The 13,094-nt window shown below is 35.4% G+C and overlaps 1 protein-coding gene across 1 annotated transcript in view; it reads right to left on the minus strand.

Moving 5' to 3' along the window:
- The window catches only part of LOC149785583 (uncharacterized), a 38,805-nt gene that overhangs the window by 9,851 nt on the left and 15,860 nt on the right, over window positions 1-13,094 (minus strand). The window contains exon 2 of the mRNA XM_089979377.1: window positions 1,191-1,329. Within this exon, the coding sequence (XP_089835503.1) occupies window positions 1,191-1,329 (139 nt within the window). The remainder of the gene's footprint in view (window positions 1-1,190; window positions 1,330-13,094) is intronic.

Consider the following 13,094-nt stretch of genomic DNA (forward strand, 5'->3'; position numbering starts at 1 on the left):
CAAGAAAGGATACTACCCCGACTCGCAATACAACATAATTAACAATTAAATTGCATTAAAAATATTAATATTCCGGTGAGATTAAAGGTAGAGCATTCTCAATGCAGCGTGTGTGATACATCAAGTTGGTATTTTCTTAGGCCAGATACACTGGTATGACCTTTGTAGACAACAAAAACAACATCATTCCATGCAGTGTAGAAGCCAGTATCTTACACCTTCAGGCAGTTCCATCTTTTCTATCCAGCGGATTAAGAACTCGATAAGATCTCCAATCGTATGTCAATTATTATATATCGCAATTCTAGGATGGGGCTAACTTTTACATGCACGTACAAATCAATTGCACACTGTTGAAAATAGCGGTTACGAGGAGACTAAAATTGGAGTCTTCTTCCTTCCCAATCTTGTTTCCTTCAGAATACTAAAGCAAAAGATGCGGCGTACGATGTCTTACATTTTTTGTAAATAATCAGGTAACATTAATTTTCTAGCTAGAATATACAGATTATGGGGGAGAAAATTAAAAGAACTTACTCTCATCGTAATGTTGCCAAAAGGAAGAGCGAGATTATGGAATAAAGATATGCTGTTTCGTAAAACAACGCAGATCACAGTTATATATCAGTTTGGTGTCATACGATAGACGATCATATATAATGGCACTGACCAACCTGTCGTTTTACCATTTTTCAGTGCAGCACAATAACAAAATGATAACCAATTTAATATACTAAAACGTTTAATGAAATGGTGTGAAAATATTCATATTAGAATTATTATTATTTGATTCATACAGAATTTCTTTGACGCGGCTTTTTGGATGTCAACAGCACAATATCTTTTGCAGGCGGTCGGAAATATCAGTTACAGAGAGACAAACATCATAAGACAACTTTCACTGCAGAGTTACAGACCCACTCGACAATAATTGTATTGTTTGCTCAATTACCACTGACCTTTAGGATTAGTTCAGCAGGGTCCATACAAATCTCGTGAGATTCACAATATCTTTCGAACAATTATACAGATATACTGCAAATTCTATATAAAGATCATGAGATAAATAATATCAGTTTTGAACACTGATCATAGAAAGCTTCGCTCTGTACTGGAAGCTGAGTATTATATACAAAGGATATTCATAATATTTACAGTAAAAGTTTTAAAGAGTAACGATATATACTCACAGAGTTCGTGTGCCTTTATCTTCACAACAAGTAAACATGGAGTTTTCCTCACAGCAGCTGGGCTTGCTGGGATCGTCGCAGTAGTAAGTGTTCCCACCCCTGTCCCCGAACTCTTTGTTCTTGAAACATCTCGTAGCCTCTTGAACAAAAGATATTCAACTTTAGAACACTTGACTGGGAGGCAATCTTAAATCGTATGATATTTGAATAATCGGGCTTTATATAAAATAGGTGGAAACATTAATTGTAACTAATTAATTTTACCAAACGATTATTGCATGCCTACAGCATGTTATGTATATTTTAATTAATTTATATTTGAATTACTTTAAGATTTTTGTTTGTTAGTTTTAATTGTTTTATTCCATTACACGCTATTGTACTGTAATTTTATTTACTGGAATTTGACATCTTCCGGAAACTAGTTTGACCTGACAGTTTTTTTTCGTAAACACATCATTTTAGAACTTGTTATATTAATGCTGATCTAGTTCTTGACCTTGATTCAGAATCAGTAAACAACTTTTTTATTTTCTTTTTATTCACTCTTAGTGTGGAGTTTATTAGTGATATCGAGGCTCTACTGGGAGTACGTGACTTTAGACATGTGAATAGCTTTTATCTTGTTCGGGAAAGTGATTATGTGACCCACATACGGGAATCTGTTTTGCGTATTAAATTAGTGTATAACCTTTTTCTATAGAGAATTTAGTCAGTCTGGCTTTTAGTCGGTTAGACGTCAAGGTATTAATTCTTTTGCGACCAGTATGAGTTAAATTGTAATTTTTCTTCAAATTATTTGGATTCTCAGAAATTAATTTTTTCCATTGGAGTATTTAAGTGTTCATACAGAATTCTTGAACCAAGACATTTATTGAAATTTTATTCGGGCGTGAAACACTGGAATATTATTTTCTGTGGTTCAACAAAAAACTGTCGACACTTTAAGTGCTATACCGACTACAGCATACGTTATCGCCTTCCTTCAGTTTGGATTTTCGTCCGGACTCGAACTCAAATTCATTAGAAAATGTTATTACTAGGAATTCTAATTTTTAATTCCTGGATTGTTCTTGGATTATTTTCGGATTTGATTCTTAAAACAGTAAGTTCTTTTCCTCATTCTTAACTTGTTTTTCTAGGGGAAATAAATTATTTGTAAAATTTTACAAAGCTTGATGTCTTCACTTTTTCTTGTTACTGTTTATGAGATCATAAACACGTAACAAGCACAATTTATGAGAGATTATGCAATGTATCATTTCTTCTCAAAGTTATTGTTTAATTAAAAGAACACTCCAAATACATTCATCGTGAATGACTCATGGAAACCACAATTATCCTGAAGGAGTAAAGGTAGAGACATTTTTAAAAGTCCCAAAGAATTATGGCATCTGGCTCTCCGAAGCAATACTAGTGAGACCCGGCTCATTATAGGAGAGACTCAGCCGTTTAGGTGTGAGTGTGGCCCTTTATAGTAAGACTAGGCACTTTAGCGATCTTTCATCATAATTTCTAGAAAAGTAAATTGTCCGACTATGGATAAACATAAAGTAGTACAAAATGCAAAATTTATTAAGTATCATTTATATCCCCTACCGTCTCTACACTCTTATTTAGACGTTTTATGAACAATTTGTGGGTGATACTGTTATAAATATCGTGTTTTAATAACTTTCTGACACAGCTAAAAACAGTTAATATATGAGGGTTTTTTGCCCCATAGAAAAAAGATATTCATCAGTTTGCACATTTATTGGTCAACAGGAATCGCGGAGAGAAAGATAATTAAATGACGAAAAATAAAATAGAGGCATTAAAGTTATTTCATTGGTCATTCTTGACACCTTTCCGAAAATGACGAACAATGTTATATAACAGGAGCAACATTCTTTTCGTAACAATAAAGTCACGTGCATTGTTGTACAAGAGAAATATAATAGTAGAATGGGTATCTGACGGGAAGAGTCCGTCTGCCAGAAACTAGAGTACTGTATAAAATTAAATCAAATTTTTCTATCGTGCACTCGACTCATTCAAGTTTTCATTGGTATTCAACACCTAGTTTATCTCCACAAACCTCGACTAATGCGGCTCGTACGTTTTTCAGATACACGCGGCGTTGATTCAGCCTGGGTCCTTGATTCATTTGTGTCACAATAATGATTACCATAGAGGAGGAACAAATCATTTAAGCATGAAGATGTTTCACTGTCTCTCCAAAAATATGAAGGGTAACCTCAGCTTAAAGGCAAAAAAATAGGTTTCTTACATTTGCAGGTATAAAAGCACAACTACAAAAACCTTTTAAGTGCCCAAAGATAGCGTAACTTCTTACAGCCGATGAAATATCTCTATGAATAAAAAATATGTCACGTGATTATTTTATACTTAGATACTCTTTAACTGGGATTGGGTTTTCATAAATAAATAACTTGAATATATGCAGATTTTTGATAGGTCATAATATTTTCCAATATGTTCTGTAGTCGAGAAAAGTTTTTAGAAGGAGGCGGTCTTACCTAAGTCTACATTTTTCGCACATGGGTGCGAGTTATATAAGAAAATTACGGTAATACAAAAATATCAGGCCTACGTTCAACAAACAGCTTTTGATAGTGTGGAGCTGATGAAAAACATGCAACAAATATGTACATTTTCCAGTTATGAACAAGACCAACAAACCGTAATAATAAATTATGACTTGATTTTCATGATTTCAAGAAGGACCTAGTTGTAGCATTTTATTTAGCTGCAAAGATAACATTTAGAAAAAAAACAGATGATATGGGAGTAAATAATAACAATAATGAGAACTTTGTATAGCATCTAATCTTTAGAAGCTCTAAGCGCTTTACAACATTAGAAAACACCTATAACATAAAAAAATATATAATGATATTATTATTATTATTAAAAAACACCATGAAATTAAAAAAACGTAAAAAACATGATGAAATATTTAAGGTCTTTAAGTTTGTTCTTGCAGTCGAAATAAGTGACTTTTAAGAGAACTCTTCAATGGGATCACTGTGTCTTTGAGTCTAAGTTCAGTGGGCAATTCGTTCCACGTTGCTCAGCCCTGGTATGCAAAAGAACGTTCTCCATACGACTTCGTTTTCGTAGTGGGAATAATGAGTATACATAGGTGAGGTCGAATAGGTATGTTGGACTGGAGTCCGTCAGTGAAATGTAGCACCGAGAACAAAATTTGTGTTTGATTCTGGATCGAATGGATAGCCAGTGTAGGATACAGACCAGCGGGGAGGTGTGCTCTAATCGTAGTGATCTGAGCAGCTGTGTTTTGAACGTTTTGAAGTTTCTGAAGCAGACATTGAAATAAACCAGACATAATTGAGTTACAATAGTCCAGTCTTGAAAGTACTAATGAACACACAAGTGTTTTAGTGGCCTCAACTGAAAGATATTTGCGAATGGAGCTGATGCGTATCAGCTCAAGATATGCAGCCTTGCATATGTTCATGACATGTTGGTGCAACATGAGAGTACTGTCCAGAGTAACACCTAGGTTTCGTAATGACTGTGTGAATTTAATGTTGGTTTTACAGATATTTATTGTTTGAGGTAAAGGATGTGACTGAGACCTCTACCAATTTTTGTAATCGTATATGCAGTGCTTGCGCGAGGACAGGGTTAGGAGGGGTCCAGTGCAATGGGACGCCAGGTAAGTAGTATTTCACATTCACCGTAGTGTAAAGAGGGGATGGGCAACAATTCTTCTCATCACATATACTTAGAACAGAAAGGGGAAAGGCGGCACGTTGGTAATTGACATGCAATCTGTTTTCTTTATCAAAGTAGTAACGTCACTAACGAACACTGCCCCCGGGCTCATCCTATCCTGTTTAAAACTCGGTGCCAATTGACTAAAAGGACATAACATAGTCATATACATGTGTCGACAGCTTTAGCACCGTGCTTAAGCAAACAACAACATTTGATGTTAGACGTTTACGATAATTTTGTTGCCTAATGCTAGAATATTTTCAGAAATTAGATTTTGTGTGTATATAAGAGATGGCCGCTATCGCTTAACCGGCTTGAAGCAGCTGTTCTTTTTTTGTGCCGTTTTTCATGATATATGTGCTTGTTACCTGTCTTCGTCTACGTAATTGTGTTCATCATGCATTGGCTGTTCAGTTTGTATGTGTTTCTTCATCTCCTTGTTTTGGAAACGAGAACAATTAGACTTTTTTCTCAGCTGTCTTGCTCCACTGCTATAACTTCCTTTGTTGTTGATCAAACCGCCATCTCGCGATACTCACCAGTCAACCCGTTTACGCTATGATGGACCCTCGTTAATTGCTGTAAATGATCATTCCGTGGCTCTCCACACTACATTGTGGTCTAGAATAAAAGAACTGAGACTACATTCATCATTACTTAAATGTAAACAGAAGCGAAAAAAGAAACGTTGTTTCAAAGCTGGCCGGCGAAGAACAGGACGAAGAATTCCAGTTATCTCCCTTATGCACTTTCCGGCTCAACAGTTTAAAATTCGACCGTTAATTTAGATAACCTAATTCAAATCCCTATTAACTCGTCAACGTTTGTGTCAACTATCCTAGAGATACATCTGCGTATTGCATTATGCAATGCCCAATCAGTTGGACCACCGGAAAAGCGCGCAGAAATAGTTAATTGTATCAACATTCAGAATATCGACGTCTTTTTCCTGACAGAAACATGGCTAAAAACATCAGGCGATGAGCCCAAGTGCGCAGATCTAACACCCACCGGTTATTCCATCAAGTCGTTCCCCCGCCACTCTCGTCGGGCAGGTGGAATTGCTGTCATCACAAAGAACTCCATGACTAAACGTCTTAACCACGCCACAACTTTCAATCTTTACCACACATCGTTTAATTAGTCCAAACCACACTTACACTGGAACAAAGGTCAGTCCATTATTTCTGCCTATACCGCCCTCATCCTAGTAAAATAAACCAAGCTGATTGAATCCCTCTTTTTTGAGCAGTTTCCGAATCTCCTGGACTATGGAAATTCGATAGGTGGCAACCTGATTATTGTTGGAGATTTCAACTTTCACTTCGACTGTCCCGGGAACCCAAACACATTAAAACTCATAGATTCCATTAACGTTTTCAACCTCAAACAGTCAGTTAACTAACCCACCCATGAACATGGTCACATTTTAGACTGGATTCTTCATAAACCTGATGATAATAGTCTACGTTCCCCCCCGGTATCCCACGAACTTCAGATCCCCTCTGCATTATATGCCATCTTGACATATCAGCCCCTAACCCTCCACCTTTATTTGCTACTAAGAGAAACCTCCGTATGATAAATAGAACCAAACGAATGCATAACATCCAAGTAAACCTAACAACTTGCCTACCTCCTACAGCAGAACAACTCGATAACTTCCTGCGTTCATTGCTTGACAAACATGCCCCAGCTACCAAGTGGAGAATTTCAATTCAAAAGTGTTCTCCATGGTATAGCAGTGTTAGAGACCAGCTTCGCACTGCTAAAAGAGACCGCCGTAAAGCTGAGCGGCTTTGGCTTTCCACCAGACTCACTATTCATTAGCAAATCTATGAAGCCACTAAGAAGAACGTCACAAACATAGTCCATGCAGCGAAATCAGTCCACTACAGTACAAAGATCATGGAAAGTTACAGCTGCAAAGTGCTCTTCGAGATTACTAACAACGTAATGTCAAATAACAAATGTACACCACTTCCAACTACCTTCTGTCTAGTAGATCTTCCTGACCTGTTTGCAGATTTCTTCCTTGACAAAGTACAAAACATTATAGATAAGCTTTACAACACAATTTCAATCGATTCGTTGTCACTATACAGTTGGAATACGGAATTTCAGTGGCAACCATTAGCAGCATTTGAACCTGTCTCTATGGATTTAGAACGTACAATCGTTATGGAGAGTGCACCAAAATCATGTGAACTTGATCCAATTCCAATATCCCTGCTGTTTGAGTGCTTAGATCCAGTATTACCTTCACTACCTGATGTTATTAATACCTCTCTCTCATCCGGGGAATTCCCATCATTTTTCAAAACTGCCATTGCAAAACCTCTGCTGAAGAAACCAACACTCGACCATAACGATTTAACGAACTACCGCCCAGTTTCTAATCTCCCATTCATATCAAAAATCGTAGAAAAGGTTGTTCTATCCCAGCTTGTATCTCATCTGAATTCAAACAGTCGTTCTAGCCATGTACAATCTGCATATCGCCCTTGCCACAGTACTGAAACTACACTGACTATCCATTCGATCCAGAATCAAACACAAAATTTGTTCTCTGTGCTACGTTTCACTGACGGACTTCAGTCCAGCATACCTATCCGACCTAACCCATGTGTACACACCAGCAAGATACTTACGCTTCTCTTCTGATTATTCCCACTACGAAAACGAAGTCATATGGACAACGTTCTTTTGCATACCAGGGATCAGCAACGTGGAATGAATTGCCCACTGAACTTAAGACACGGTGATCCCATTCAAGAGTGCTCTTAAAAATCTCTTATTTTGACTGCAAGAACAATCTTAAAGACCTAATAATAGCCCCTACCTTAAATATTTACAGCATGTTTTTATGTATTCTAATTTCATGGTGTTTGTTTTCTGTAGTAATATCATTATATATGTTTTTATGTTATAGGTGTTGTCTAATGTTGTAAAGCGCTTAGAGCTTCTAAAGATTAGGCGCTATACAAAGTCCTCATTATTATTTTTTTTTTATTATACGTTCATTTTGTTTAACTTTCTAAGGCTTAATAAAAAAAAACATTACAAAAGCAATGTGGTTGAATTTATGTTTTATTCCAAAATAAATTTACAACCGTAGATTCATCAATACACAATAACAGTATTCATGCGCACAAAGCTCCGCCCAGCGACCTTTTAAGTTTGTCGCGCGTTCTACGTCAGTTTGAAAAAGAACTGTCGTTTTGGACTTCTTAAAATTGAAATTTACAGTCATATTGTGAACGAACGCGCGTGGATTTCGTTTCTAAGTTGATCCAACTCAATTATTTCTTATTATGAGGGACGGGATTATTGGGTCAATTTAATGGGAGAATGAATTTCAGCTCTGGAAATGTAGGCTACTGGAAATTCAAGTACACCTTCTGTTTGTATCAGGTTTTGCAGGACATGTCAGTCGGATTTGAAGGACTAACTAAAAAAGTAGAATTTGAGGAAATTCAAGATGCATAAATGTAAGTATATTTATTACCATTCTTATTACCAGCTAAAGAAAACATGTGTATGCCCTCTCACTTGCGTCTCACTGTTGGAGGGACCTCACCTATGACATTTATAATGCAGTGTGTCTTCCATCGCTAGCCTAACATTGCATCCAAATAGTTACACAGGGTAAATTGAAAAGCAGATGTTGTATTACACTCCATTTACCCATCTGAAATAATGCATTTTTCGTCCTCTTGGATTATTGGCTCTGGTGCTCTTATTTTCTTATCAAAATCTTCAGTTGCATTTTTATCTCGAATCTAGTATTTTGACAGACTTGTAAAATAGTACATCTCCAATACCCTTTTCCTCAATATGCTTTTTTACGATATATCGTAGACCCTAGAGAGCACTCGTCATAGTGTTAGCCATTCTATTTGCGAAAAGATATGCATACTCTCCTAAATAACTGTTGCAATGATTAGAACGGTATTTTTCAAGTACTGCGTGTCCCACATTTGTTGTTGACATTGTGAATACATGTTCATTCGTTTGCTTCTTTGCAAGTTTCGTTTTTGACTCAGTGAACTCGTCCACATAGTCAACTTTATCGTTTTTGCTTTCAAATGGACGAAACAGCTGCTTTAGTTCATTCAAAAAACAAATTCAATCAACCACAACCTAAAGCGTCTACTACTTGTGTGTACATGGTTTGATTCCACAGTTCCTAATATTTTATAATATCTTTAGGCACACATATCGTGCACGTGAGTGAAATATGATGGTGTTCAGTATCGTAAAATACTGCACCATTCTTACAATGTACAGTTAATGGAGACAAAAATGAATATATAATAATACTAAATATAGTAGTAGGAGTTACGTTCATTTTCTCCCACGTTATATCTTAATGTACATTGGACGTCCCATTAAACAATTAATTAAAAAAATATCTGGAATAGCATGTGACCAAAATTGTGAATTTAAAATAAAACGAGTTCTGACATTTCATTAGAAGCATATTTCAGATCAAGTGCATTAACTTTTGATATTCTAGTAACCAATTTGGTGACCGTCATTAGTTGGAAAAATCTCCTAAATATACTATGTGTTTGTCAACAGTGTTGTTTACTTATAAACAACGTCGAAGAAAGATCTACATCACTTTGTTACCAAGACAGTAAATATTCCGTGCTGAAATCTTTTTGTATATACAAGTCTAAGGAGTTCCTCCAATCCACTTTCTGTTCCACACGGCTTGTCTCTTCTTTGATGTTTCTTATATCCTACGTAGGAAACAGGTTTGGTAATTTACAGGATCTTTACATGGTAGCTTTAAACTTCCTAATATTTGAGATTTATTCAAGTACATATCTAAATCAGTTAACATCAAAACACTTTAGGAAGTTAATATTTAAACAAACTAAATAAAGGCAAAGTATAATTAGGAAATTTATATTTAAAAAAAACCAACTAAATAAAGACAAAGTATAATCGCTGGTAGGTAGAGTAGTTGAAAATAAGAAAACTTTCATGGAATCTGAAGTAGAACACAGTAGGTTCTGAAATGTTTATGAGTAGCGATTAAAATGACAGCTGTTAGCAAGGAGATACAAATGTTGCCAACACAATTTGTTGGATAATAGAACAATGTTGCAGCATTGTGAAATATATGTATTTCCAAAGCTAGATATTTGAGAACGTTCTATTAATTTTATCTTTTAACATGACTGATCTTTTCAAAGTTTATGAAATCAGTTTGTGTAATTAGCAAATATGTATCCATTCTGCTTGCTTTGAAATATGTCAGTTAAACTAGATTACAATATTAACAACATCATCACCTATGTCTGAAATAATTCGCTCGCAGATGAATTTACAATTTAAGACATTGAAGGTAACGGTATCCTTTCATTCGTCTATCTAATTACAATAATTGAGGCTTCATTGCCAAATGTTTTGCATTGCACAAATAATCGTGAACCAAGATACCTTTGCCTTTCCCGAAAGCGATAGTAGAATTTTATCACTGGTTATTGTTGAATATTCAAAACTTGTAATTTTGGCATTGCATACACGGAATAGAAGAATATATTCTTATCCTACAGTATCGCAGGGCACTGACTGGTTGTGAAAATTATATGTTGACAGTAACACATGGAAGTTGACAATAAGACACACAAAATTCATTACCATTTGTATCACTTATTCTTTAATGCGTTGCGAGTAAAGTCAGGAAGAGCTAACAAGTTGTATTCCGTTCAGGATATAAATGATGGACAAATGCATTAGTCATGGTCTTTCATTGGTCTATTTTGGTATTATCTTAGAAAGAGACAGAGCAATCTATTCCATCATTAACGTTCTTAGAGCGATAATTATGACCAGAGAAACGTAACAATCAATAATGGCTAGTCTGTGTATTATTATTCCGCAGACAAGACTGGTTTAGTTTTGCCTGGTTCTTCCATTTTTCGGGCACATTGTGATATTACAGGCAAAATATAACAAAGACAAAAACTAGATTTCATCTTTTATCAGGAAAAATCTCGCTACGTTCAAATAGGAATTGCAATCTTTTGCCAGTAATGTTCCAGTGTCATGCAATTAGTTTATCTTCGCTTCTAATGTGAAACTGCGTGTTTTCTTCTCTGATATTGCTGTTCTGACATTGCTATTCCGTGTCCATCTTTGTCTCCATATACCACAGTAGCGTAGCAAAAAAATCTGCTCCCCCATCCCTCCACCTAATTCTTGAACCCCTTCCAATAAAAAGTGGTTGGGCAGGAATTATGTTTTTAATACAACATGCCAAACATATTCGTTTCTTTCTTTCGGAAGAAATAATAGATGCCAAAGACGACAATGAAGACTAATTCGATAACATCGATGACAATGACCATGATGACGATGCTGTAACTGAAAACATTATAGCACTTACTTCCTACCTGTGATTTTTTATTTGGATCCATGTTATCGACACGGAAAAATCAAAGATTGTAATCCTTTAAATGATAATGATGATAGCTGCTTATGACTCTAATGCTGTTGGCTATAGAAATTTATTTCTATTATAGTCTCGTGATTAATTAGGAACGACGTTAAATCATAATTACTGACTGAATCATAAAAGAAACAAACTTTGATGTAAAACTGCCCGAAGTCTCTAAAGAGGGTTACCATCATAGGTTGTGACGTTGGAGATTTATTTTCTTCGCCCGAAAACACGGGTATCTATTTCCTGGAGAAGAATATGCACATAAATGGAAAATCATTATGCTGGAACTTCAGACTTTCTTCCTTTCAACTGTATACCTATAGCATTTCTAATGATGGTAACATGTTACACTGTAGTGCGCACATATTATTTTCATATCATGTTAACGTGGCATAATAAAAATATTAATTTTATTTATTGTGATCGTAACATGCTATACTGTAATATGTACATACTATTTTAAATGAGACTATTATGTTAGACAGTAATAGGCAGATATTTTTCGACTAATAATAATAATGATAATAATAATAATAATGGGGACTTAGTACAGCTCTTAAGCTATAGAAGCTCTAAGCGCTTAAAAATAAATTCTAGTTAGCACATCAGGATATATATATATATATATATATATATATATATATATATATATATATATATATATATATATATATATATATATATATATATATATATATGTGTGTGTGTGTGTGTGTGTGTGTGTGTGTGTGTGTGTGTGTGACTTAAACTGACAACGAACATTGTTAACACATAAGGATAGATATGCGCGCGCGTGTGTGTGGGTGTGGGTGTGTGGGTGTTTGTGTGTTGTGACTTAAACTGCTAACGAACAGTGCAAAATCTAGTTTCTCATTATTCTGAGCACTTTCGGCTCTAACTGATCAATCTTCACAGATCTGATTGGATGACAACAAATCTAGACAGAAGTCCAGTTACGTAACACTTCTCTTCCCCTGGCCACACTTTCAGTAATGTAACGATAATTTCATCTGCTCACAACCACAAATTGAGTTTCGGCACCAGGAAAGAAAAGGGATCTTAATGAGACTATCTATTGAAACTAAGTATTCTAAATGAAGAAGTCCAGGAATCTTTTTCACAGCGAGCACATTTACCTTGATTTTTTCTTTCTTCATTTGCTTATTAGTCAATTACTCACCTATAATTACTATTAAAATAACGAAATAGCCGGGATATAATTTACGGTTACACCAATTTACATAAAAAGAGATGGTAATGTGGCTCATTCATTAGTACTCGATATAAAGCCGAAATGAACTAGAACATTTTCAAGCTTTGATTCCAGTAGAAATAGTTGTATAAGTTTTCTTCATTTCTACTCTCTTTGTGTTTATTGATTGTCTTGTCTCTGTTTTTTCCTTTGACAAAGACTCAGAGTCAAAAGCGCTCAGGGTAGTGAGAAACTAGTTTTGCACTGTTCATTGTCAGTGTATCGCATTTATCTTAATCCCATAAACACGCAATCGATACGCTGGATCCAATATACCTGAAAGGACGGGGATTTGCTATATGATTTCTATATATTGAGACAGAGAGAAGATTATAAAAACAGACGACGTGAAATTACAAACCGTATTATGTTGTATCGTAATAAGCACAGATTACTACATGCAACGGAAGCAAGTTATGCTGTAGTATGCGCATGTTTTTTGATA

Source organism: Sinohyriopsis cumingii, chromosome 13 (genome assembly GCF_028554795.1).
Source record: "Sinohyriopsis cumingii isolate HCF-2022 chromosome 13, ASM2855479v2, whole genome shotgun sequence".
Lineage (NCBI taxonomy): Eukaryota > Metazoa > Mollusca > Bivalvia > Unionida > Unionidae > Sinohyriopsis > Sinohyriopsis cumingii.